Genomic DNA, 26,588 nt, shown 5'->3' on the forward strand with positions numbered 1-26,588 from the left:
CAATTATTTCTAATTTACCCTTAGAAGTCTATATATTGATTTCTACTGTGATATAATTATTTCAAAACAATGATTTTTTTCTTGGAAACTTTTTTCCACCTTTATCTCCCCTCCAAATATATATATATATATATTTGTATAATGTATATACATATATATATGTATATACATTGTTTTATGCAAACAAATTTTAGTGTGAACCTTAGAGAGACTAGTTAATCAATAGTGACCAAATTTTAACATGATGTAATACCATTATCTTGTTTGTTGTTTTATGTGGGGCGGGGGTGTGTGTGTCATGAATACATCCTCACATACCCCTTGAATTATTTTTGAATTATCTTTTCTCTCCAAATATTTTTAAAATGCCCTTTTCTCTCGAAACCTTTCCTAATTAACTCACCTGACTACATACTGGACTCAGGATATATAGAAATTCAGCCATAAAAAGAAATGAATTTCTGACACATACTACAACATGGGTGAACCCTGAAGATATTGTGCTAAGTGAAATAAATCAGACACAAAAAGACAAATATTGTATGATTCTATATAGACTCAGAGAGATGGAAAATAGAATAGTGGTTACCAGGGGCATGAGGAGGGCGTGTGGTATGGGAAGTTATTGATTAATGGTTAGAGTTTGTTTGAGGAGATGAAAATGTTTTGGAAACAGACAGTGGTGGGGTTGTACAACATTGTGAATGTAATTAATGCTACTGAATTATGTACTTTAGATGGTTAAAATGGCAAATTTTATGTTATATATTATAATTTTAAAAATTAATAATGTAATATACAAAACCCCATTGAATTATACATTTTACTTTATTTTAAAATTTTTTATTTTATATTAGTTTCAGGTATACAGTACACTGGTTAGACATTTACATAGTTTATGAAGTGATCCCCCCACATTAATCTGGCTCTACACATAGCCATTACAATACTATTGGCTATATTCCTTATACTGTACTCTACATTTCCATGACTATTTTTTAACTACTAATTTGTACTTCTTCAACCCTTCACCTTTTTCTCCAGCCCCCCAATCTCTCTCCCCTCTGGCAGCCACCAGATTATCCTCCATATCTGTGAGTCTGATTTCATTTAGTTTGTTCCTTAGAGTCTGCATATAAGTGAAATCATATGGTATTTATCTTTCCCTGTCTGGCTTATTTCACTCAGCATAATACCCTCTAGGTCCATCCATGTTATTGCAAATAGTAGGATTTCATTTTTTTTTTTTTATGGCTGAGTAATATTCCATCGTATGTATGCACCATAACTTCTTTATCCAATCATCTGTCAATGGGCATTTAGGTTGCTTCCATATCTTGGCTATTGTGAATATCTCTGACGTGAACATAGGAGTGCATAGATATTTACAAATTGCTGTTTTGGTTTTCTTTGGATCAATACTCAGAAGTACAATTGCTGGGTCATAAGGTAGTTCTATTTTTAATTTTCGGAGGAATCTCCAAACTGTTTTCCATAGTGGCTGTACCACTTTGCAATCCTACCAACAGTGTACAAGGGTTCTCTTTTCTCCACATCTTCACCAATGCTTGTTGTTTTTTGATCTATTGATGATAACCATTTGACAGGTGTAAGGTGATATCTCATTGTGGTTTTAATTTGCATTTCTCTGATGATTAGTGATCTTGAGTTGAACTACATTTTAAATGAGTGAATTGTGTGTGACTTGTATCTCAATAAAATTGTATTTAAATTTATAGCAGAAATGACACTATTTTGAAAGACAAGTTTTAAATTAGTAAAGCCAGACTTTTTGAGGAAAAGAAGGTTTTTGAGTTTCAAAATTCTATGGCCTAAAGTAAACAAGGGAAATATGAAGTTTATGCCATATTCAATAGATTGGAAAGCAGATGGATAGAGCCAGACTAACCACCTCTGGAGGCCAGATAAGAGTTGAGGTAGAGAGAAGTATGAGAGAAGTCAGACTGGAACTTAAGTCTCTGAAGAAGATCTCTGTGTACTGCTCTTCCCTCCTTGTCCCCTCCCACTCTCTAAAAGGTGGGGGGATTATGGGACTCTTAGCTATTTGAGAATCCCAGAGAAGAAGCAATGGGGCCTCAATCCCCAGGCTATATAGCATTGGAATGATGAATCTGAGAGAATAGCCCATATCTAGCTTGGTGCTGGTATGGTAGACTAACAATGGCTACATGAGGTCTCTAGGAGGAAAGAGTTGGGAGAAGTCTGGGTGTCCCCCAGACTGGCAAAAGGAGAGAAACGACTTGAAATGGCAGGAGGGAGGAGAGAGAGGGAGGGAGGGAGGGAGGGAGGGCAGGGAGAATGGGCTGTGAGGTCAGGTCTGCAGAGGTCTTATGGCCTGAATGAGGGGATACTGCAGCAAATGTCACTGAAGATTTGAATGGTTAAATCTCAGATATACTAATGTGGGAGAGAAAGACTACTTGACATCTGAACTGGTTGGTATAGCCCAGTGAATGCCTGGAATTGATCATGATGAACTGGGTTAGATGGCTGCCCATGATGACATGATATCATATAAACTCTCCAGAACTTGGTTGTCCTCCTAGGGAGGATTGAGTGAAAATCCTGAAATGACTAAGAAATCACTAAATTTGCCTGAATTTATCTGGACGTATCTTTTCTGTCATGTGGCAAAAATGAGATGCCAGTCTCAGGAATATAAAGAAAGTTATGTTTTTGAAAAATGGAGTTAGTTGCTTGTGAAAATATGTTTCTATCATAAACCATCTTCTAAGAAGACAGGAATAAGACAGAGTACAGGCATAAGTCATTAGAGGCTTCTGGACTTTTAAATTTTTTTGAGAATTAACCTTAAGACTTCTTATTTTCTCACTTAGAAAGATTTCCTAATAAGTCCTAGTATACCTTTTCAGCCCCTCGGTACTACAGTTTAGCAAGTATCTTTGGATCATTTAAAGAACGTAGGATTCGTAGATTTCATTAGTATCACTAAGGGGAATGTAGGCCAAAAATCTGAGAGTCATCCTTGACTCTTCCCTTTTGCTCACAAATGTAATCTAATCCATCAGCAAATTCTGTGACTCTACTTGCAAAATATATCCTAAATTTGATCACTTTACACAATCTTCATCACTATAACTCTAGTGTAGAATTTCATTCTTCAGTTACACTGGTCTTCTTCTTGTCCCTTAATTTTGTCAGAATTGTTCCTACCCCAAGACATTTGCATTTGTCATTCCTTCTGTTTGGAACTCTTCCATCAGATTTTCACATGGCTATCTCTTCTTATCATTTATATCTCTAATTAAATATCTCCTTAAAGAGGCTTTCCCTCCCAAGCTCCCAGTTAAAACAATGTTCTCTAACTCTAAATCATTCTCTATCATAATACCCTATAGTACTTATTGGTATCTGAAATTATTTTATACATGTATTTGTTTACATGTTTACCGTTTGTCTCCTCTTAATAGAATGCAATTTCTTGAAGGTAGGGATTCTATTATGTTTTCCCTATTGTATCTCTGGTGCCTAATTTGGAATGGTAGACACTCAGTATTTACTTACTTACTGATTAAAAATGTAGAAGATGTTGAAGACTGGAATAAATCTGACCACAGAACATCATCTAGTAGCCTTTTTGAAAAAAAAAAGTCATATTTGGTTTATTTTTTGCTGTAGATTACCTTTACCTTTTGAAAGTGGAGCACAACCAAGTGTTCTAGTTAATTGAATGCTCTTGTTAGTGAGTTTCAGTAAGTTGAAATTTTACTTGATCCTTATGGTCAAGTTTTTAGACTTCTGCATAGTGATGATGGAGGACTGTAAATAACTAACTTGCTCAGGCTTATCAGGTGAACACAAAGAAAGTCTAATTGAACAGATGGGCCCCATTCCTCTAATTGGAAGGCTATTAGGTGATATGACTTTGTCAGAGAAGAAAGTGAGATCTTTATGAGTTCTTCTAGGGAAGAGGGTTTCAGAGTTCTCACAAAGATCTGGGAGTTCTGTTAATTACCCTGGCATTGTCTGAGAGTGTTGGTAGCCTCAAAGAGAATGACTTAACCCCCTTAGGCTTTCTGGGCTGTGAAATGCTCTCATAATCAAGTAGGTTAACTAGGAGGACTAATGGAGATCGGTTAATGAAATCCATATGGTTGGTTAATTTGGGCAGATGGCCTGCATGCCCCCTTAGAAGCACCTGAAATTTCTAGGTGGCCTTCAAGAGCAGCTCTAAATTGTGTATGTTGAAGTTGTTAAATTTGCAGACCACAAAAAATGGCTAACAATGGACTGACTAGGAGATAAGGTCAGTAGCAATATTTTATAATAGGAATAGAAATGGGATTAGAAGGATGGGAGAGGATATAAATGAGATTTCTCTCTGCTCCAAAGCCAGAAAAAAACACTCACCTCTCTTCCACTGAGCCAACAGAGATGATTTTATGTTATTCTATTCTATTCATTCATTCATTCATCTATCTATCTATCCATTCATTCATTCATTCATTCATTCATTTATTTATTTATACAATATCCCTCCCTTACATCTCCACAGAGCCTTGTCTGGACAGTCTTTATACTTTAATTGCTCTATTGGTGGGCCCTTTTCCTAAAGTCTTCTGGGATTCATACTTTTAAAGAGCTTTTGATATTATTCTCTTGCCAACCCCATAAGGAAGTTAGAACAGAGAATATTTCCCTTGACAGATGAGGAACTGAGATCAAAGGCCCCTTACCCAAAGAAAAACAAGAAAGTCATCAGTGGATGTGGAACTAAAAATCATTTTCATCTTCTCTCTTGTTCTTTCCAGTTTTATCCACACCATGACATAATCTTTGGCATATCAGAAACTGTAACAAGCCACAAATAATAGAGGTTTCCTGCGTTTGTGGTATTCACTCTAGTTTTATGAATGTCTTCTTTTTCTTTGCCTTCTTATCTTGGATCTTTTTGAGGTTGTCAGAGTGAGGAAAAATGTCATTTAAAAGTATGTATGAGTTTCCTTTTCTAACTGACCCATTATGGGAATAAAAGCAAGATCAACCAGGAGATGATACAGATGACTTAACATGTGCTGCTCTAAGGGCTTGATTCATGCACAACACCACATGTTTCTGTACATATTCACACCAGAAAGGTACTGAGATGAAATGGAAAGAAGATCTAATCTGGACTCAGAGAATCAATCTGGGCTCAGCGTTCTAGCTCTTTTCTATTGAGCTGGGTGATATCAATGTCATCTTGCCTCAGGTGTTTATGAAGTAGCTGAAGTAATACCTGTTCTCGTTACATTGCAGGATTGTTGTGTGAACTGAATATGGTAATCTATGTGAATAGGCATTGAAAATTGACAGCCCACTAGATTGTGAGCTCCCAGAGGATAAAGGCCATTTCTGCTTTATTCATCACCTAATTGACCTTTCTATTGGAGTTATGGAGTATTATTAAGCCTACTGTTATTCACTGTGGAGCAGATTCATATATTGACACATGCTGGGAAGTAGTAGCTCCATAGAAATAAACACTGTCAGCTGCGCAGGACAGATGATCATCTAGTTCTCTGAGATGCCTATCTTAATTTTTTAAAAATTAAAGTATAGTTGGCATACAGTCGTACATAGTTTCAGGTGTACAACATAGTGATTCAACATTTTTATACCTTATGATAGGATCACCACACTAAGTCTAGTAACCATCTGTCATCATGCCAATATTTTAAGTCAATCTATCTCAAAAAATAATTTCCAAATATAGTAAACAAAAGAAAAAAAAACCTGTCTATGTATGTTAATGTGATTTGGCAAAAGAAAGAAATTTAATTTTGTTTGTAGAAATGGATCCTCAGTGCTTAGCCTGGACTGTGGCACATAGAACATACTAAAAAAAATGTTATTGAAAGAGTGATGAATAAAGAATGAAATCTCAGGCATTGAGGCCTGCCTTTGTTGCCACATTTTCTCCTTTCTATTGGAGACATATATTAAGTTTGTAGTCAGTTGTGTATATAGTTGTCAGGTCAATCTCACTTCCTTGAAAAGTGTCCTTTCCACACAACTTGAGACTTGCCTGCAAGAAGACCAATGGAATCGCAGATCTCTGGTTGCTGAGGGATTGGAAAGGCCAACAGCTGTCTGAATATACCTTCCCTCTTCCAGAGGTCTATCTGGCCAGGCCTCAGCTTCCCTCACCTTGTGCCAGCCACGTCACCTCTGTTGTAGTCATATAAGGTCTATGAGAGTTGCTGGTTAATGTGGTACATGATGTAGGCAAGTAAGACTTATTTTGATAAGGTGGCATCCAAACGTTCATGTCAAAAAAAATTAATTGCCAAGTAGTATGTACAATAAATGTCTCTGACTTACCATTCTTTGGTGTCAACTTGTCTCTTACTGTTGCTATTATGTGTTCCCTAGTATGTGGTTTGGCTATGTCCTCAAACATTTGGTCACATCATATGTGTCTTCAAACTAATGAAATTTGATTGTGGTTGTCTAGGTGTATTATCTGTCAAGATCTCAAATTCATCATAGTAATTGGTGAGAAAGCTTTTAACAAAAGGATTTTTACAATTTGATGTATTTCCTAAGGCTAGAGGATGGGTTAAGGGGTAAAGGGAGGTCTGTTGTGTACATAGCTCAGCTGTAATAAAGCTTAATGATCATGTCAAAATGTCAGTGTATTCAGCATAGGTACATTTGTGGGGAGATCTTTTTCCTTTTCCTATATTCCTCAAAAGCCCTAATATAGATAACCAATAAATGTTGAAATATGTATGTGTGCATGTGTGTGTGTACAAGAACTACTTCCCAAATCACTTTGGGAGGCTCTTTTTTTTACCTGCCTGCATTTAAAAAATTAAAAATTAAAATGACCTATGACAACAGTTACAGAGTCTAGTGTCAAGACAAAACATCCTCTGTGAGTAATTCAGTTGTGCTTCATGGGGCTTACGATGTCACAACTCAGAAGACAGGACAGTCTTCTTGGTGGTCTCCAGACAAAGTTCAGTTCTGTCCTGACTAGTGCAATGGAGCAAGTCACATCTCTCCCCACTCCTCTCCCTTTATGTTAATTTTCTTAAAAGGGTAAAATTAGTATTAAACATTTCATTAAAAAATAAAAAAAACAAAAAAAAAACCAGCCTCCTTTTATCCCCTGAACTATCTTCAGTGAGCATATGGCCAAGTAGCTGGAAAAGAAATCAAGCATTGTAGTTGCCTTCTAATATTTCTAGGGGTCTGAAGTTAGAATTTTGGAATTGCTTTTTCTTCCAGTGCTACTTTTTAACATGAATCTGTATCAGGTTAAATTTCCAAAACCTAGCGGAGAATGATCATTTTGGTGCAGCTTTCCAAATCATAGTGGCATTTCTCTTGGCAATGACAATAAAACTGTCAACTTGTTTTTTAGCCTAGGTGCCTCCACTTCTGGTTGGAACGTTTAGTTTTGGAGCTGCTGTCTAAGGAAATCGATTTTAAAGTCAACGGGATTGTTGGTAATATTTCAAATGTCTTTTCCAGCTGCATGTCTTTCCTGATATAACAGGTCCCTCTGTGCCAGTGACTTTATGTGATTTCTAAGATAACTGCTAATGATAGCTCAGAAAATGAGAGAAACAAAAGAACCACTTAAAAATACCACTATTTAAATGGCAGCCTTACCTAGGAAGAGTAAAATGTCTGCAGGGCAATTAGAAATAAATTTTATTGTATTTGTTTCTCTCTCTTAGTGGAGGAACTAGAGAGCTTGCTCCAGGCTGTTTTATGGTATTACTATTTGATCCCCGTGGTTTTAAGATGGAGTGAAAATGGAAAGAAATGAGCGCATGTAATGTTTATAAAGGTTAAATGTGATCTTATTTTATCCTAAAGTTCGGAAAGCATGCCATCAGAGGTCTCCATATGTGGAGGAGTTACTGTTCTTAAAATTGCTTTGAAATTATTGAGGACTGCATGGGAAGTGACATGCTATGGCAGTTAAGTCCCTGAGTGAGAGATGATGTGTTCTTGCTGGCTGCCTTCTCTGATCTATGGGGCTCAAGGAGGGTGCAGTAGAGGACTTAGGACAAATGACTTCAAAACCAATTGGTTGGGCCTCCCTGTATGATATGAATACCAAGTTTACCCTTTATTAGGTTTACATAACTTTTTTGTACAAGCAGGCTAAAGAGTTCATTTTTCTACACTGCTCACTTCCACACTTAGATCATCAACCTTTGTATGCTGCCCTAAAGAAATTACCTACAGTCCTAGTGCTGCCGCCAGTGACCAATTGGGGGAAAAGAAAAAGTGGCACGCGGGAATTAGAAAATGATTTGCACTTCCTTATACCTTGAAATATCCAGCTCCTTCTCTAATCAGATTTTCAGAACAGCTCCATTTCCATACAAATTACTCATTGGCTGTAAAGGTCACTAGGAATTGGTGAGCATTAGAAACTGCAAATCAATTAGAATGTGGCAATAGCTTTGCCCAGAATTGAATGTTGATTCAAATTGACTTCAGTAATATGACGCTCTTTAATGAAACCATCATTGAATGGATTAGTAGATGCTTTACTGGTTTTTGAGAAAGACATAAAATGTGTGGGGGATGGGGTCTGGGCATGGGGACAAGGATTGTTTGGTTACACTTTCAAGCCTTTGTACTAATAAATCTTCCCAGAGAGCCTCCTTAACCTGCAATATGGATGAATGGCTTTTGAAAGCTTAATGAGAATTGATGCCATCTATCGATTACCATTTAAAAAACATCTTCCTAATTTCTAATCGTTGTTGAAGGAAAAATGCTTTCCAGTGGAACAAGTATTTCTTATCAGAGGGTCTAATCTGGTGTCTTGATAGCCTAAGTGGTCAATTACCTCATATAGCAACTCGAAGCCTATTGGGAAGGTAAACATAAGCTCTTTTGAAGTTGATATCAAACCAGATTTCCATGGAGCTGATTATGTGCTAACTATTCAGCAGATGGCTTCCTGACCTGAAACGTGTGAGTGATTTCATGAGGACAGGGGATTATTCCCAGATGAGCTTCTGGTACTGTTATAGTAGAGAGGGTCAAGGCTAGGTTAGTTCCAGAGGATGTTCATATCATTTTGATGCTTTCAGTAGTGGGTCCCTCTCTGGTTGGGGATTAAGATCTGCTCTGTCAGCAGTGGCAGAAGTGAGATAGAAATGTCCAGAGCCAATGAGAATTCTTGAAGGATCCCAGAATTAACTCTTTCTCCTTCAGGGAATGAGAATCTATTTACTCTGGACCTTTGAGGAAAAGTCAGTAATTATACCTTCCATTCAATAACTTAATTATTGGTTGAAGAGAGTGACTAAATGTTTCCTCTTTACTAAGTGGCTTCTGGAACACTGCTGTAACCAGTTGCAGTGGTTACAGTAGCAGGTAGTGGTAATGCATAGAATGAGTCTGTTTTCTGATCAAAATCACCATATTTTCCTGGCTGGGGCAATTGAAGAAACATTTGAGTTCTTAAAACACTTCATTGATAACCTTTCTTATAGTCCAGTTGCTATAGAACAAAGATCTTGATAGTATATGTAAAAGTGGTCTATTCGACACATTACCCTTCTATAATTTTCTGCCTCTATCTCCTTTCATCTTTCCTCTGAACAGTGTTTATGTAGCTTTACTAACCTTCGCAAGTGAACAACTTGCTGTTTTCCCACTAAGGTTTGGCCTATGGAGGGGGAGATGAAAAGGGTAATAAGTCTATTCATGAAATTAAAACAATTATCAGCTTCCTTGAAAATTGAATTATCAGCAAATACATGAATACTTGAAACAACTGTAATACATTTGAATAGAAAACCAATGTCTAAAATAGAATATATAATTTTATAGTCCATCACACCTCAGAGTCTTAGACAGTTACTTAACTTCTGTGAACTGCTGAGACATAAAATCACTGCTTTTGTAAAAGCTAGAAAAGAGAATATTATTATTTAGTTCAATCTCCTCATTATTCAAGTAAGGGGACTGAAGCTGACAGAAGTTAAATGACTTGCCCAAGGACAAACAATCACTTTGTGACAGGGTTGGGTTTCAAACCTGGGAATTCCAGCTTAGAGCTCGTGACTTATTGCACAGGAGTCTGAGTTCTAAAGAACAATGAATTAGGTCACCAACCAAGGAATGCTGTATTTAAGATGCTCTGCCTTGATTACGTTCCCACCCTTTCCAAACCCACCCTTAGGAGCACTATGAATTTGTCATTCTGAGAAGATGATAAGATAAAAACCAACAGGCCCAATTAACTATAAAGAACTTACTCTGAAAAATTCCTTTGTTGATCCGGAGTCCAGGGTCCCATATGCAATTTCAGTCTGCTTAGCTAAGTCTTCAGCACTCTCTATGGGAGAAACCATCCTCTCCACAGTCAGAAAAGCAGCAAGATTGGCAGTATAGGAAGAAATTATGATCAGGGTGAAGAACCACCAAACCCCTCCAACAATGCGCCCAGAGAGTGACCTACAAAACAAAATAAAGACCAATCCAGACCCAGAGGGGCCAGATTTCAGTTTAAGAAATCCTTATTTTTATTTCTGGAAAGAGCATTGATTTCAGTGTAGCTAATGAAGGAGGGGAGTAAACGATGTCAAGGAATTAATACATCAAACAAAAGTAACGTGTTAACAACAACACCTCATGTCATGATGGCATATGATGATGATACATGCATAATGCTCTTTAGGCCTATGAAGGTTTCAAAGCAGGTTTGTTTGTTTGTTTGTTTGTTTTTTATTTAAGGAAAAATCTTCTTCGTACTACTGGCTCCAGCTTACATGTAGTAAAATTGTACTTATTGGATTCTCTTCCTGTGAGCTTTGGTGGGCATACCTGTGGAACATTGCTCCATTTCCTTTAAGGCAAGTGGTTCTCAGTTTTGTCTGCACAGTTGAATAACCTGAGATCTCTTTTAAAAATCTTATGCTCAGACCCAACCAAGACCAGTTAACTCAGAACCTAGGAGGTCAGACCCAGGTATATGTATTTTTTTTTAAAGCTCACCAGGTGATTACAGTGTGCAGTCAATTTTGGAAATCCCTGATGTTATGGGAGAAACAGTCACAAACGTTTACATATTTAAAGAGAAATGGGTAGGTGCTGGTGAGTACTCTTCACTATGAGTTTAGTAAATTTAATAAAGACATTGCCATATTGTGGAGTTTGTCACCCATGAGGGAAGGAGCCATAAGATAATATTTATTATTATCTTTATATAAATGGTTAGTGGGGCTCAGGATCTTAGCTCCAGGGGATGAAAACTCTTCCCTTTTACTAACAAGGCTTAGCACACAGGGCAGGCCTCAAATGAAGTAGGAAATTATCTGTATACTAGGATTTGAGAGGCACTAAAAGGTTTGTCTTCCCTTCTTGCCCCAATAACCAAAAAAAACAAAACCACCTTTAGTGGTCCACCATAAAAATTCTTACTATTGAGATTACTTTCTGCCATTTTCTTCAGGAGGCTTGGTCGAAATGTAACACTGACTTCAACAGCACCCATTATCACAGTATTCTGGATTAGTCTACCCAATTAGTAGTGAATGGGACAGAAGATGGGTAAGTTTTAAAAAGGGGAAATTTTGTTCTTAAATGTTACTATGCATTGGCATTGCCTAAGAGTGTTTTTTAAAATGCAGGTTCAGAATATCTGAGTGCTCAAGAATCTGCATTTTTTTAAAAAAAAATATTTTAAAATTATAGTTGACATACAATATTATATTATTGTATGTGTCCATGATAGTGATTAGACATTTATATACCTTGTGAAGTGATCCCCATAAGTCTAGTACCCACCTGGCACCATATATAGTTATTACGATATTATTGACTATATTCCTTATGCTGTACTTTACATCCCCGTTACTATTTTTAGACCTAGCAGCTTGTACTGCTTAATCTCCTTCACCTTTTTCACCCATGCCCCCACCCCTTAAGTATCACTGGTGATTGCAGTGGTCTGTAGACCCAACTGAGAAATATTGTTCTTCTACATTAGTGATTCTCAACTCTGCTGGCACATCAATATGATCTGGGGAGCTGGAGACAAAATAAAGCAAACCAGCAAAAACCATACCTAGGCTCCACCCCAGACCAATTAAATCAAAATCTCTGAGGGTTGGACCTAAGCAGCAGTATTGTTATAAAACTCTGGTACAGCCAGGATTGTGAGTCATGGTCCTACATGGTGAGTGCTATTCAGGGAGAGGGTCCGTGGGAAGTTAGGGGGCTGTGTAAGGGCATTGAATGCTCAGCGATGGTTAATGACTTGTGCTGAGGAAACTTCCTCTCTTTCACAATGTTGCTGAAGGCTAGCTTTGTCTGCAGAAATGATAATCTAGTCCATAGGTTTTATAAAATTGCCACGTTATCCCTAGGATAGTTTTGCTCTGTGGCAGGGCTTCATCCTGGTTAGGTTATGTTTTCTCATGCCCAGAAAAACTCACAGGAAAAGAACCCACTCTGTCATAAAGTCAAGAATATGTGTAGAAGCCTGGCACATCTCCAGGCTTTGTGGGAAGAGGGAAGTTCTGGGTTGAAAGCTGGCAAATCAAGCTCTTCTTTGTTTGTACTTGCATTTTTACCACTTTGAAGCACATTTAAATACCTGTGTCCCAATATGACCTTTTATTAGCCTCTGAAAAATTCAGTTGTTTAAGATTTTTACAGTCTGACCAAATAATTTTGGCAGGTATTTTGATATTGCTCTTTATTGATTAACTATAACAAAACTATTTGATTTTTAAAAAGTTTGCTACTCCTACTGGTCCCTGGATGCTTAAAACAACCCTTATTTATTTATTTCTGAACATAATCACTTTTAGTTTTTTGGATGTGAAAATCTGCTTTGCAAGAGATTTTTCTAACTGACAGCTATACTCTCACAGGATCTCAACTGGAAACATTTTCTTTTTAATCAGAAAGGTATAAACCTCTGGATGAGTCAGGAAGGTGTCACACTTCCAAATGCTAGAAGTTTACACAATATTTCAGTTATGAATTTGGACCTTCCACAGTCTTTCTTCATTCTTGCCATATACATTTGATTTATTTGTGACTGATCTAACTCTGGAAATAATTTAATATATAAAAGATTAATGCTCCAAGGTAGTATCCATAGTAACAGGATAATAAAAATGATAATCATAATAGTAACACTTATTGAGCACTTTCTATGTGCCAGACTCTGATTGCTTTATATATATCAACTCTTTTAATCTTCCATCCCTATGGTTAGGTACTATTTTACAGATAAGAAAACAGAGGTATTTTACAGGTAAAGAAATTGAAGCACAGAGAGGAGAAATAGGAAATAATCTGTACTTATACAGAAATGTCCACATTTTTGTAGTAGAAAATACTCATAATTTGTATAAGAAAATCCAGAATGGTGTGCAAATTATAGAAGGTTCAATTTTTCTACAAACACTGAGAAATATAATTTCAGGAAAACCAAACATGTTTGGATAATTACTGTTTATTATCTGTTCATTTGGAATGGAACTGTAAATGTCATTCTTATTTGGAATGGTGGGGTTTTACTGAGACCAAGGGGAAAACTGATTTTGGAGTATTTCCAGAATCATGGTTTGGTATGGAAAGAGGGTATATTCTGCTGCTGCAAATACTAATAGTTTATGCACTGTTTACTTGAAATGTGGAGAAAAATACAGTACTTTATGAAATTACACTTGTGCCATTCTATTGAGGCTAATGGACTATGGCTATGTCTCTATGATCTAAAATCAAGCCTGCACATCATAATCTGGTTATTTTGGCTACTTTAATAGCTGACTCAGACAATCATGTGCTTGATTGATATGACTTAGCTGAGACTGGCTGTTGACATAACTGAAAATAAACCCAAATGCAAAATGGTCATTTTTGTAGCTTCTTGTCTACATAGATATTGACTTTGGCAATCATGCAGTTAATGTTATGCTATACCTTTGAGCAAGGAGAATTTTGGTAAATATCCACATAGAAATGGTATAGTAAGTAGTATCCACAATCCTCAGCATAGACAGAAAAAGGAGCTTCTTTGGAATCTGTTGCATGTACAAGCTTGCATTCAACATTTTCCTCCTCAAGACATAGTGGCTTTGACGAGAGTATTGGAATTTCTACCACTTTCTTCCCTTGTATGGCTTTGATGCTTAAGTCCTTTCACTGAGAAAAGGTGCAGTGGAACTCATAAAGAAGAAGCCCTATAAGCATTTGTACATTTCCCTTTTCTCATTAGTGAAACTATAGTCATTTAAACCCACATTTCACATCAAGCTTGTATAAAAAGTGACTGATGGGTCAGCTCCATCACGTTTTTTAAAGGCTCTATTAAAACAAGACAAGACTTTATAGTTGAGTTAAAAAAAAACCTGTCATTTTCCAGAAACTTTTCCTCCATTAATGCAGTTTTAAAATGTTTAATATTCATTTCAAATAGTTTTTTTGCACAAGACAGACTTTTAGGTTAGCTTAATGAAATGAGTGAACATTTAGTATTTATAAAATACATTTTAAGGAGCATATCATACCTTTCGAAGAAATGTAAGAAGAGACGTGAAGTTAAATTAGCAATAAGAGAAAACTAGACGGAAAAGCACTGCAAAATAACATACAATGCTCTTATCTGTAATTGTAAGAAACTAGAGTTTCTGGGTTAATAATAAAATGTATTTTATGGCCTCTGAAATGATAATAAAAGTGAGCAATGTGGTATAACTTTTATCCTGTAAGTAAATTTTGAAATGTGCACTTTACCAGCTTCATAAAATGAAGGGCTGGAACTTTAAACTGCTTCTCCTTTGCACAAACTCTTTATCATTCTCTTTCTCCCCTCTTTTTTCAAAGTATGCCTAATTTTTATACTCTGCTCAATTCTATGTCTGTGACAGATTTTTAAAAAAAATGTGCAGAATCAATCTTTGGCTCTTATAGCCTTTTCTGATGGGACTAAGTAACGACCTCCCAAAGACCGAAAAATATGGATTTTAGCCAGAAAAGTCATGAAATATTTGTAATAAAAATCCTGCTATTACATCATTAATTTATTACCACATCACTACTGATTTGAAGTGAATTTGCAGTAGAATGAAGACACTGGACATACATCAGCAAAGAAAAAAGATATTGCTTAAAATGGAGCCAAAATATCATGTTGTCTTTGATCCATTTATTTTATCTCCTTCATGTCTTTTATTATTCTACATATACTTTTCATTTTAAAGGAGGATCTATGTGTCAACTAACTTGGAAAAAAATCTCTACTCTGTCCTCCAAAATATTTGATGTCTTGAAAACTGAATAGGAGAGTACTGCCTTTGGAATATTCTGCACACAGCAATTGGGTTCAGTTAATGTTTTCTCTCCATTTTCTGCGTTATAATTCCCCCAATCCTCACATCTTCAACTCGGCTAGCCCTCAGATGTCCCTGCAGCTTCAAAAAAAGTCAGCAGGGGGAGCATTTGTCTGGAAAGACTTAGACTTAGGGCTGCATAGCAATTCTATCAAAGTTTTACAAATGAAATAAATTTCAGATGAAAAAAATTGCAACCTCCTGTCAATATCAGTAAGACATCATGGGGTAATACAATCAAAATATTTGTAAGTGATATAATCCCTAAGGAAAGCACTATATGGATTCAAGAAGGAATGTTATTGGTTATTTCTCATCAGAAACCAGCTGTTTGGCACTAAAATTTCAGCTATATTTCTAGAGAATTTTAGGGACTAAAATGAAAATGTAACATTAACTATTAGTATTTGTGAAACTAGGATGGTTAAGAGCAACCAATTAAAAAATGATAATAGCTAACATTTATTGAGAACCTACTATACACCAGGCACTGTGCTTTACATTTTATACACGAGGAACCAGGGTTTAGCAATGTTTAGTAGCCTTCCCCAAGTTACAAAACTGCTAAGCAGATTGTGAATCTAGTGAGACTAATTCCAGCACCCACATACTTAACCATTATGTTTCCTCCATCTGGCTACACCCACTGCCTAGCTCTCCATACCTCGCTTAGGGGAAGAGGGTTGAATGGAATCTCCTCATATTTTCTTACCCTGACTCCTCCAACAAATCAGTTCATAAATGGCTATAACCTCAGCTTATTACTTTGATTACCCTCTCTAAAGGTGATTCAGCCTCCAGCTGAATTGTTTACTCTGAAAAATTGGGGTAGTTGAAAATATCAAACCTAATATTGACGGACTCTTTAAGCTTCTAGGGTATTGTCAATAGCTTTATTTGATAGAAATGGAATGATGCTCAGTTTTCCTCATGATGTCTTATTGCTGATTTCCTAGTCTTTTTGAGTGAATGCATGCTCAACATTTGACATGCTCATTGCCTACTTTCTTTAACAACAAGGGCAAAGGCAGGTTAATCAGAGGTTGGTAGATTGAGAAACAGCTCTTGTGTATGAACATGAGGAAAAGAATGGAACAAGCGATGCACCTTGGGTTTGGTGGTGAGATGCAGTGTGTGATAATGGAAACAATTGTTCTGCTGGCTTTTAAAATCCCTGTGACCTTGGGTTCCATCACATTATCTCTCTGGGCACTGGAAAGATCATGGGTTTTGGAGTTGGTTTTAGATTTGAATACTGGCTTTGCCATTAGCTGTGTGCCTGGCAAATTATTTAACCTGAATGTCACATTCTTCAACTTAAAAATAAGTATAATGCCCACTCTGTGTCAGTGTTTTGAGGATTAAAATCCACATGATAACGTAGGTAAAGTGCTCACACATGGGAGATCAGTGAAGATTGTTGTCTCTCTGTCTTTAGTAAATGGAAGCAGTTGAGTTCATTTATCTCTGAAATCTCCTCCTCCTATATTTGATAATTCTATTTTAAAATGGTCTCTTGTGATTCCTTGAATTGCTTTAATTTTGAGAAAAGTCAGAGTGTACAATGCATGCTCACATTCCAAGTATGGCAGAATAAAGCAGAAGTATAGTATAATGTTGATGTTTGCAGTCAAGACAACCATAAATCTTAGAGTGCAACTATATTATTATCAGGAATTTTGAAACCTGTTAATAGAGAAGCACATTTTGGTGGGGCTTGCTGTTATACAATTGAGCACAAATATATAACTAATAGAGCTCTCAAGACAAAGAGAAACATGTTTCCTTCTTACTGGTATATAATACATAGGCAAAGAAGTATATCATTTATCAAGAGACTTAAAGACATAATCTCTTTTGAAGGACACAAAAGACAGTGTTGGGAGGAATAACCCTTATTTTAAAAAGTATAGAGCTCATAAAGGTAATAATTTATTATTCAAAAGTACAATTAGGATAATACTTGTTACTTTAGACCGGTATTGCTCTATAAGGTGTGTGTCCCATTGAGTTGTGACCAGCATTTAAAAAAATGAAATAGAATAGAAAATACCAAAGTGCATGGTTCACTCTAAGGGTAATGTCTGGTAAAATTTTTGTTATATACAAATATGTGTACTGAGTTGTGATGGATAATTTCTTGCTGAGGGCCATGGTCAAAAATTTCGAAAGCTATTGCTCTGTATGACAGTATTTAGTGCAGTATAATAAAATTTGTATCTTGAAAAAAAAAAAGCATTAGACGTATTTCAGTGCCACACAAAAGCCACAGCTTAAGTTCTGCTACCAAAATAACAAAAAAAAATCTGTCCAGCTTGTTATTTTTAGGTTATCATCTTTAAGTTATGACTTAACAAAGCAATATGCATAAATTTTTTGAAAAACAAATGGCTTTCTAAGCGTCCTGTTTAAGTATGCAGAGTAGTGTGCAGCACTCCAGTGGAGATATCACAAATTTAGTTTTGAAACTTCACTTAAAGAAACCAATAAAATCTCCAGCCTTAATTTAGCATTGTCTCAAAACAGGTTACCGGCCATGTTAAAAATTATTCAATTATGAAATCATTCAGAAACCCTAATCTCTTGAAGTGAATATTTGAAAAAATAGGAAAAGAAACTAGCAAAACAAATAAAGTCCCAGGTGATATCACAAATGAAACAGGGAGTGAAATAATTTGGAGAATCTGATCAAACAGATTGAAGGTGGCAAAAAAAGTATGACTTAGACAAATGAGGCTTGCTCCACATATTACGCTAAAAAGCTACTGAAGATGGTTACCAATAAAGCATATTGCAAAACTTTATTTTAAATGTTCTGTTATCTAAGTGGATAATCTTAAAATGTAGTATACTTTAAAAATATGGTAGGTGACCTCTTGAGTCCTTATATTCTAAAGGAAAAGTCCTATGTGTTTGTATGATTGATTCTGGTCAGTATTTGGATACATAATCAATTTTACTAAAGCTACAACTTTTTATTTCTGCAAAAAAAACCATTTTTTTCTGGTTATAAAGATGTTGCATTTGTTTCCAATATTTTATGATTATGAATTCACCACCATTTCTATTTAGGTTGCTTAACACTTAAACTAAGTAGGTGAGATCCAGGACATTCACAGTCAATATTTTCAATAGCACCATTGGAATAAAATTTGCACAGCATAAAATTCACCGATATAAGTGTACAATTAATGATTTTAGTAAATTTAGAGTTTCACAGTCATTACTACAATCGTTTTGGAACATTTACCCCAAGAAGTTTCTTCATGCCCATTTGTAATTAATTCTGACAGGGCTGGGGCTAGGGTGAAGCGAGTGAGGTGTCTGCCCCATGCACAAAATTTAAGGGAGTTCCAAAAATCTCACTAATCAAGATCAATAGCATTGTAAGTGCAATATTTTTTAAAAAATCAAAATTAATGCCAAAAATCCATGACGACAAAAAAAAATTAAATAAAAACTGGACCTGATCCCTGTACGTGCTCTACTCACTCTCACTTGCTTCATTCTAATCTTGGTCCCAATTAGCCCCTCTCTGCTCCCTCCAAGCCCCTGGAAACCACTAATGTACTTCCTTTCTCTATGGAGTTGCCTGTTGTAGACAAATGGAATAATACAATATGAGATATTTAATAAATGGAATTCGATAATATGTGGCCTTTTGTGTCTGGCTTCTTTTATTTAGTATAATGTTTTCAAAGTTGATCCATTTTGTAGCATGTGTCAATAGTCTGTTCTTTTTACTTGCTGAATAGTATTCTATTGTATGGATATACCACATTTTGATTATCCATTCACTTGTTGATGGACATTCGAGTTGTTTCCACTTTTCGGTTATTATAAATACAGCTCCTATGAACACCTGTGTATGCCTTTTTGTGGACATGTTTTCTATTATCAGGTAAATAACTAAGTGGAATTGCTGTGTCATAATTTAAGTGTATGTCTAAGGATAAGAAACCACTGAACCATTTTCCAATTTGGCCGTAGCATTTTGCATTCATACCACTAATGGATGGGAGCTACAGTCATTCCACATCCTCACCACCACTTGATATTGTCAGTCTTTTTGATTACAGCCATTCTAGAGGATGTGTAGAGGTATCTCATTGTGATTTTAATTTGCATTTCCCTAATGTCTAATGATGTTGAACATCTTTATATGTGATCATTAGCTATTTGTATATCTTCTTTGACGGAATGTCTATTCAAATCTTTTGTTTATTTTTAAAACTGGGTGGTTTGTCTTTCTATTGTGTTTAAAGAGATCTTTATATAATCTCCATATAAATTCTTTATTAGATGCATGATTTGCTAATATTTTCTTTCAGTCTGTGGCTTCTCTTTTCATTTTCTTAATGGTGTCTTTTGAAATATGAAAGTTTTGAATTTTGATGAAGTCCAGTTTATCAATTTTTAAAATGGATTGTGCTTTTTGTGTTCTGAAACTCTTTGTCCTATCCAAGATCACACAGACTTTCTCTTGTTTTCTTTTAGAAGTCTTACAGTTTTAGTTATAAGACTTGGACAAGATATTACAATGGATAGTTCTAGGCAGTCTGAGAACAAAATGAAAAAAGGAAGGACACTGAAAGGGGAAGGTAGGAGGGTTTTAAGGAAGAGTTCTCTCTTTTCGAAATTTTTTTCTAGATTCAGTCTCTGGACAAATGAGAAATGTTTTAACTCAATTTATGAGGAAACAATGCCTGTTCAGTCTGATGAAGATTTAATATTAACTTTATTTGGATAATATTAATATTAGCTGGCAATGTTGACTTTATCCAGAGTTTGAATGTTTGTTATAATGTGTATAAATATATAATACTATAGAAATAGACAAAAGATATTCAAGGAATAATACACTCACTTCACGGATGCAAGCAAACAAAATGACTTGATGATAATTTGTTGTTAAATGGAATGTTAAATGAAAGAAATCTGGACTTGAGATGGGTGAATACCAGATGTGCATGAATGGATCATGGCTATAAAATGCAAGGAGACTTTGGGTATGACATGGAAACAAACCTTGGAGAAATATCACATCCTTGCTGCATAAAGGCACCCAAGGAAAACCAAAGACTGTTAAATATTCCAAATTCATTTGGAGGATCAGGAGGGTTTTGTGGGTCACGAGGTTCTTCATTGTTGTCTTCCAAGTGCCATTCGTAAGGGCTGAATCTGCTGACTAGGAAAAGAACTACACTGACTCCAATGTAAGCGAAGACGATGCACATCCAGATTTCATAAGCCAAGGGATCCAGAAATGAGAATACTCCTGGTTTTGATTTCTGAGGCTTCTTTATCATGATGGAGATGCCCAGGCTCATAAATGGCTTTGAGAAATCTATGACTTCTTCACGGACCAATGTTATAGTGAGTGGAGCAACAGCTATATCAGCCCTCTGGAAAAACAAATTTTTTTTTTTTTTTTTACTTTAAAGACAATATTTCCATCAGTCATTTGACACTTAATATACCTCTTTGGTAGAAATATAAAGTCTTACATCACTATAACCAATTGATTTGTCAGTGCTTTGGTTACAAAAGTAGTAGATTCAATGGGTTCTAAAATGCTTTAACCTGATGGTAAGTTAAGGAAAGAACACTGGCTGGCCTTTTGTCCTCTGAAACATATTGGCTTAGGGAAACTGGCTCAATCATTTTTCCTAAATTTTTTTTGCTACCTTGCAACACAACTTGTACTCCCTTGTGACATATCACTGTTTAAATCTTGTTTTTATTTTTAAATTTTTTAAAAAATTTTCATGCTTTTATATCTTATCTGCCTCATTTGACTGGGAATTCTTGTGGGGCAAGCATAATAGTCCATATTTCTTATATGTGCATTCCTCCCCACCATGAGGTGTAACACAGGACTACAGTACTTAGTTTAATACTTGAGAGTTTGCTATTATCCTTGAATTATTTTTTGAGAGTAAGCCTATTAACATATAGGATCTTTAAGGGTATAGACTCAAAATTCTATTTTTGTATCAATCACTGTAACAGATCTTAAACTAAAGAAACCATAATGCCTAAAAATAAGTTGTTGATTATTGAATATGATTCAATGGGTTTATGTAGGCAAAAATAAAAGAATTCTGCATGGGTAATTGTAAGAGTAAAGCAGCTATTAGAATGCATATTAATTTATATAGTAAGCCATCAATTCTAATGAAAAATATCAGTGTAGTACTCACATGTATTGAATCAATAAAATAAATGTGTCAGTAGGACACTGTATAATTAGCTCCGGCAAAGGCAGACAATGTTTTTATATTCTCTCCATGAAAATAGGCATGAGGAATTTCTGTACTTATTTCTTTTGTCTTCCACAATTGTTCCTTTATGACAGTAGTAGGTTTTAGTCTGAAGCCAGGCCTTAAAATGCATACCTAGAAAAATGTTTCTGACCAAGGAGATGCTTTTGGATGGTATATCAGATATGAAGTGAAAACATCAATTTTGATGGTAATTTTTGCTATGTTAGAGTTATGCCTCAATATCCCTACCAGTGGAGAAAGGTGGGGAGAGAATGATAAAGTCTGAGATAATGTTTTCAAAGAAATTATTTTTTACTACCTTGAATTACATATGGTGACTCAAACTGGTTAAGAAACACTTCTTAATTAATTTCAGGGGAAATGTAGATAATAAATAGCCAGCTAACATTTATTCAATACTTACTTTGTGTGAGGTATTGTGCTAAGCACCTTGTCTATATAATCTGATTTAATTCTCATAGAAATCTTGTGGTTGATATATGATCATTCCCATGTTAGAGAAGGAGAAACTGAGGCACTAAGAGGCTGGGATTAGAATCCTAATTTTCAGATTCCAAAACTCACTCTCTTAGCCACCATAATGTTCTAATCCATAGATACTTGCAAGTTTCTATATAGACTACTTTCATGTACAATAACAACCTCGGTCAACCCCTCTCAGGTTCATTACAGTCCATGTTTTAATATCTATTCTGTGCCAAGCACTATTCATTATGCTAGGGATGAGGCAGTGAGCAAGACAGACAAAACAGACAAAAATCCTTACCCTCATGAAGGACATTCTATATTCGAGTGGAAGCTGTAGAAAGTAAGCACTTATTGAAGCGAACAGCCTGCTGACCAAATCTACCTTGATGGCTCACTACCATCGCAAACTCACCATTTCTAAAATTAAATGTATCATCTATCAACCTAAAGTTGATTCTCCTCTAAGTCTGTGAATGAAGCTTATTCTAAACTTTTCCTAGTCCCTAATCCTTACCAGTCCTACTCTCCCTGCAGATGATCTTCCCTCTTTACTAAGATGGAAGCCATCTAATATGAGCTCTATCACATCACTGTCCTTCTCTTCCTCAACATATTGCTGTATCTTCATCCATTCCTTCTATCATTCTCATGTCATAAAAAAAGGAACTCTAAGATTTGTTTTACTTATTCCTTGCATACCATATTCTTTTGTCTCTTCTTAAAACTTAGCTCTATTTATTCTCTTTTACTATTTTTTTCCTTCTCAATCTATTCCAGTGGTTCCGAACATGTAGTTCCCTGAACTAGTAGCATCAGAGTCATCTGGGTACTTGTTAGAAATGCCAGTTCTCAGGCCCCACCCTAAATGTATGGAATAAGAAACTCTGGGCTCAGGTGGCCCTTCAGGTGATTCTAATATTTGCTGTAATTTGAAAACCATCAACTGATCTTGTTCACTTAAAATCATACTCAGGTAATTCTGTTTACTGACGAATAAAAATGAAAAAAAACCCCACCTTCTTTTGATCTCGCTACCTTCTTAATCATATGACATCTTTCCCTATCATTACCAATCTTCTTGGAAAATACACCTTTACTATCTCTTGATTTTAACACCACTCTGTCCTCATACACCTGTGATCAAACTTCCATCCCCTCCAATTTACTGAAATCTCTTCTTGAACTATATACGTGGTTACCAAATTCAAAGACCTTCCCTCAGACATCAATTGCTTATGTGACACCATTGACCTTTTGCACTATACAGGCATACCTCGGAGATATTGCGAGTTCGGTTCCAGACCACTGCATTAAAGCGAGTATTGCAATAAAGTAAGTCGTACCTTCAATTTGTAAGAAACACGACATCTGTGATGCACAATAAAGCAAAGTGCAATAAAACGAGGTATGTCTGTAGACCCTCTTCTAGTGGCTCTCTAATATTGAAAATGATGGGTTCTCCTACTTCTCTAAAAGTTCCTTCTCTGGCTTTTCCCCCCCATGTCCTGCCTTCTCAATGAAGGTGTAACTTTGCACCCCACAGTCTACTCACTGGGTCTAGCTTAGGAGATAATTATTGAAGATTTGTGGAATAAACAAGACTCCTTTAAGGTTCTGTCCTTCATTATTCCCCCCTCAGAATTACAATTTACGGCTTCACCTCTTTCCTTATTGCAGCTAACTCCTAAATCACTAGTTCTACATTTCTAACTGGAGTGGAGCCAAAGCCAAATTTTTGTCTATTTTACCCTTTTGCCTAGGGCCAGACCTGGTTCTAGAAACGAAAGCTACTGAGAAGAATAGAATTGGCCAGAAAGATAGTGGTTTTTTTTTTTTTGGCAGAGAGAGTCTGAATCAGCTAGAAAGAGCCTTGTTGTGCCAAGAAAATTCACAGATAAAACCTCTTTCTGTCCTTGCCAACATATTTTTGCCTCCTGCTTAGAATGTGAAAATGTCCCCAGTAGTAGAATTTCACATTTGATCTCATTTGAATTTAATTACTTAATTTAACTAGTTTATGATCTTTTAAGTGTAAATAATTGATAGTTCTAAGAGAAATTACCATTTCTTTATTTTGGGAGGAAGAAATAAAGAGCATTTGTGTGAAAAAATCACTTTGGCCTGAATTTAGGGGAATTAGGCTCTTTTTCCAATAGATAAGGAAGAGTTTGAGAACCTTGATACCCTTTAAGAGAAAAAAATCTAACTCTGTAATTTAAACACCCACCAGATGATGAGCACAGCTAAATACTAATAAGACACAGACAAAGTGGGACTTTTCATCTGGTTCCCAGGAATGTGCAGCAAAAGAACAGATTCTTGAAGGAAGCCATTCCTAGTGCGAAGTACTTTTGACACAAGACAACAGGAAAAACCCGCTCCCCTCAAGCACTTGTCTTTTTTTCCCCTCAGCCTCGCTTTTCTACTTTTTCTGAATTGTTTCTTTCTAAGGAGCTTTTTCAAAGAAGGTGGAGTTTGTTTTTTGGAGGGTGCTCCCTCAATGAAGAACAAATCTGTGGTCAATTAAGCCTCACTGACATAGACCTGGCTCCAAATTGAGAATTCCCATGCTGAACCTTTAAAAAGATCTATTACATGTCAGATGGGTACTAACTAGACTTAATGGGTGATCGCTTTGTAAGTTATATAAATATCTAATAACTATATTGTACAGATGTCAACTGTAATTGAAAAATAAACCTATTACAGACAGAAAAAAGACAAAAAGCAGAAAGGTAGAAGAAGGATTATTGACTAATAGAAGGGAAGGGGGCTACTGATCAAGCCTCCAGGCAACCTCTTTCACCTTGTATATGCTTGGTGAGACCAAAGCAACAGAACTGTCATATCAGCTCATACCCAGTCTTGAAGAAGCCCTTGCCCTCTACCACCACTATCCCTCCCACCATATGAAAAAGAAGTTGTGAGAGTTGATTATTTCAAAGCTCAGGACCTGCTTGGCATAATATCTAGGGAGCTATCCACATGAGTATTAAAGAAATTGGGAGGAGCAGATAACTAGTGTCAGAAAATACCTATTTAGCTCTCCTGGGACTGCCATAGTAAGTAGATAATGGGGAAGGTCACTGCCTAGGCAAATTAAAGATTTAGGAGGCCAACATTGATGAAAAAGTGAAAAAGGCAACTCCCCAAATGGCATTCTTTTCCTGGTCTCTGCTCCTTATGAAAGCCAGCCATCGCTGGAAGAGAGTGTTAAAAATTATCCATGGGGCTAGTGGGTAGGCAAACTTCTGACTCAGTAATGAAGTGTTTTACTTGTGGTGTCCTGAACCTGTCTAGAGGTCTTTTGTCCCTAAGCCTCTGTCTGTGCTAGCAGTAGGGAGGCCATTTTAAGAAACCTCAGTGGGTAAGTAGGTGGTATGAGAGTGTTCCAAGTGATAAACAAAACACAGCAAATAAAAAGCTCAGGGAAAGACTTTGCTAGGGCTTTTGCTTACATCTTGACTACTTAAAGTATTTTAATCAAGCAGCTTCAGAGTAGCTATGTGGGCTCAGTAAACACACCAAATTAGATTTGATTTTTCCACTCACCAGTGGCAAACCAGCAGCAACTGCATTATTGGAGAGGATTTAGCTTGAGGGGGTTTATAATCCTTTTCATAGGTAGATTGCCAAAGTCGCAAATTTCATAAAACTTAAAACCCAACCAACTCATATGTATATGGATGATACACTTAAGAATTTGACAAGTTTGAGACAGAAATGGCAGTTTAAATGTCATTAAATTTTTTTTTGAGCTGAAAGGCTTACGTTATAGCTTAAAAGTATTTTCATCTGACTATCTGATACAAAAGTTAGAACCCACCTGGAGACTGCATGAGCAGTAGTTTGTCAGTCACCATTTTACAGCACTTTCTGAAAGCAAATTGCGGGAGAGAGGAGGTAGGTAATGTACTGGCACATAATGCACACGATATTGTATGTTATCTGAGAGAAGACGCATGACCTGTTTTATCTCTGTATCAACCATAAGTTTCTAGTAGCCTTTGGCAGACATTTCTGTTGAAAAGCTTAAATGTATTGGAAAAGGAGTGGGACAGAATCAAACTAGACAATGGGAATATAATAACTGCATGTTGGGGGACAAGATGTAAACTGCTTTACTGGCTGTACTTTGTGGGATATTTACTGTTTGCAATTGTTAAGATCTGGATAAAGAGATAAGGTCTATTTAAACCTGTGCAACAACAAGCAGTGTCAAAACAGGGTCTTCTTGTTTCTTTATCTAGAACAGAAGTCCCAATCTGGATCTACTGGTTAGGGCTCCTTTTCTTTGGGGAACTGAGAGAGTTAAAGACAAAATGAAGATAAAGAAGTGTCTCTGGATCTGGGTAAAGGCCTTGTGAAACTAAATATGCTTGGAAATATTTCCCCAACCTCTCAGCTCAGAATAGCAGACTTCCATGAGTCTTTAATGGTCTTTCCTGGAATTCATATACATCATTTGAAAGAGAGAGGC

The 26,588-nt window shown here is 36.2% G+C and overlaps 1 protein-coding gene across 2 annotated transcripts in view; it reads right to left on the reverse strand.

Moving 5' to 3' along the window:
• Nucleotides 1-26,588, reverse strand: part of GRIA3 (glutamate ionotropic receptor AMPA type subunit 3) — a 124,991-nt gene that overhangs the window by 58,244 nt on the left and 40,159 nt on the right. For both annotated transcript variants that reach the window (XM_039874711.1, XM_039874712.1), the window contains exons 7-8: nt 20,382-20,758; nt 10,263-10,461 (exon numbers count right to left, since the gene is read on the reverse strand). In XM_039874711.1, coding sequence (XP_039730645.1) covers nt 10,263-10,461; nt 20,382-20,758 — 576 coding nt within the window. The remainder of the gene's footprint in view (nt 1-10,262; nt 10,462-20,381; nt 20,759-26,588) is intronic.

The sequence above is a fragment of the Pteropus medius genome, unplaced genomic scaffold, assembly GCF_902729225.1.
Source record: "Pteropus medius unplaced genomic scaffold, Ma_sr-lr_union100, whole genome shotgun sequence".
Taxonomy (NCBI): Eukaryota; Metazoa; Chordata; class Mammalia; order Chiroptera; family Pteropodidae; genus Pteropus; species Pteropus medius.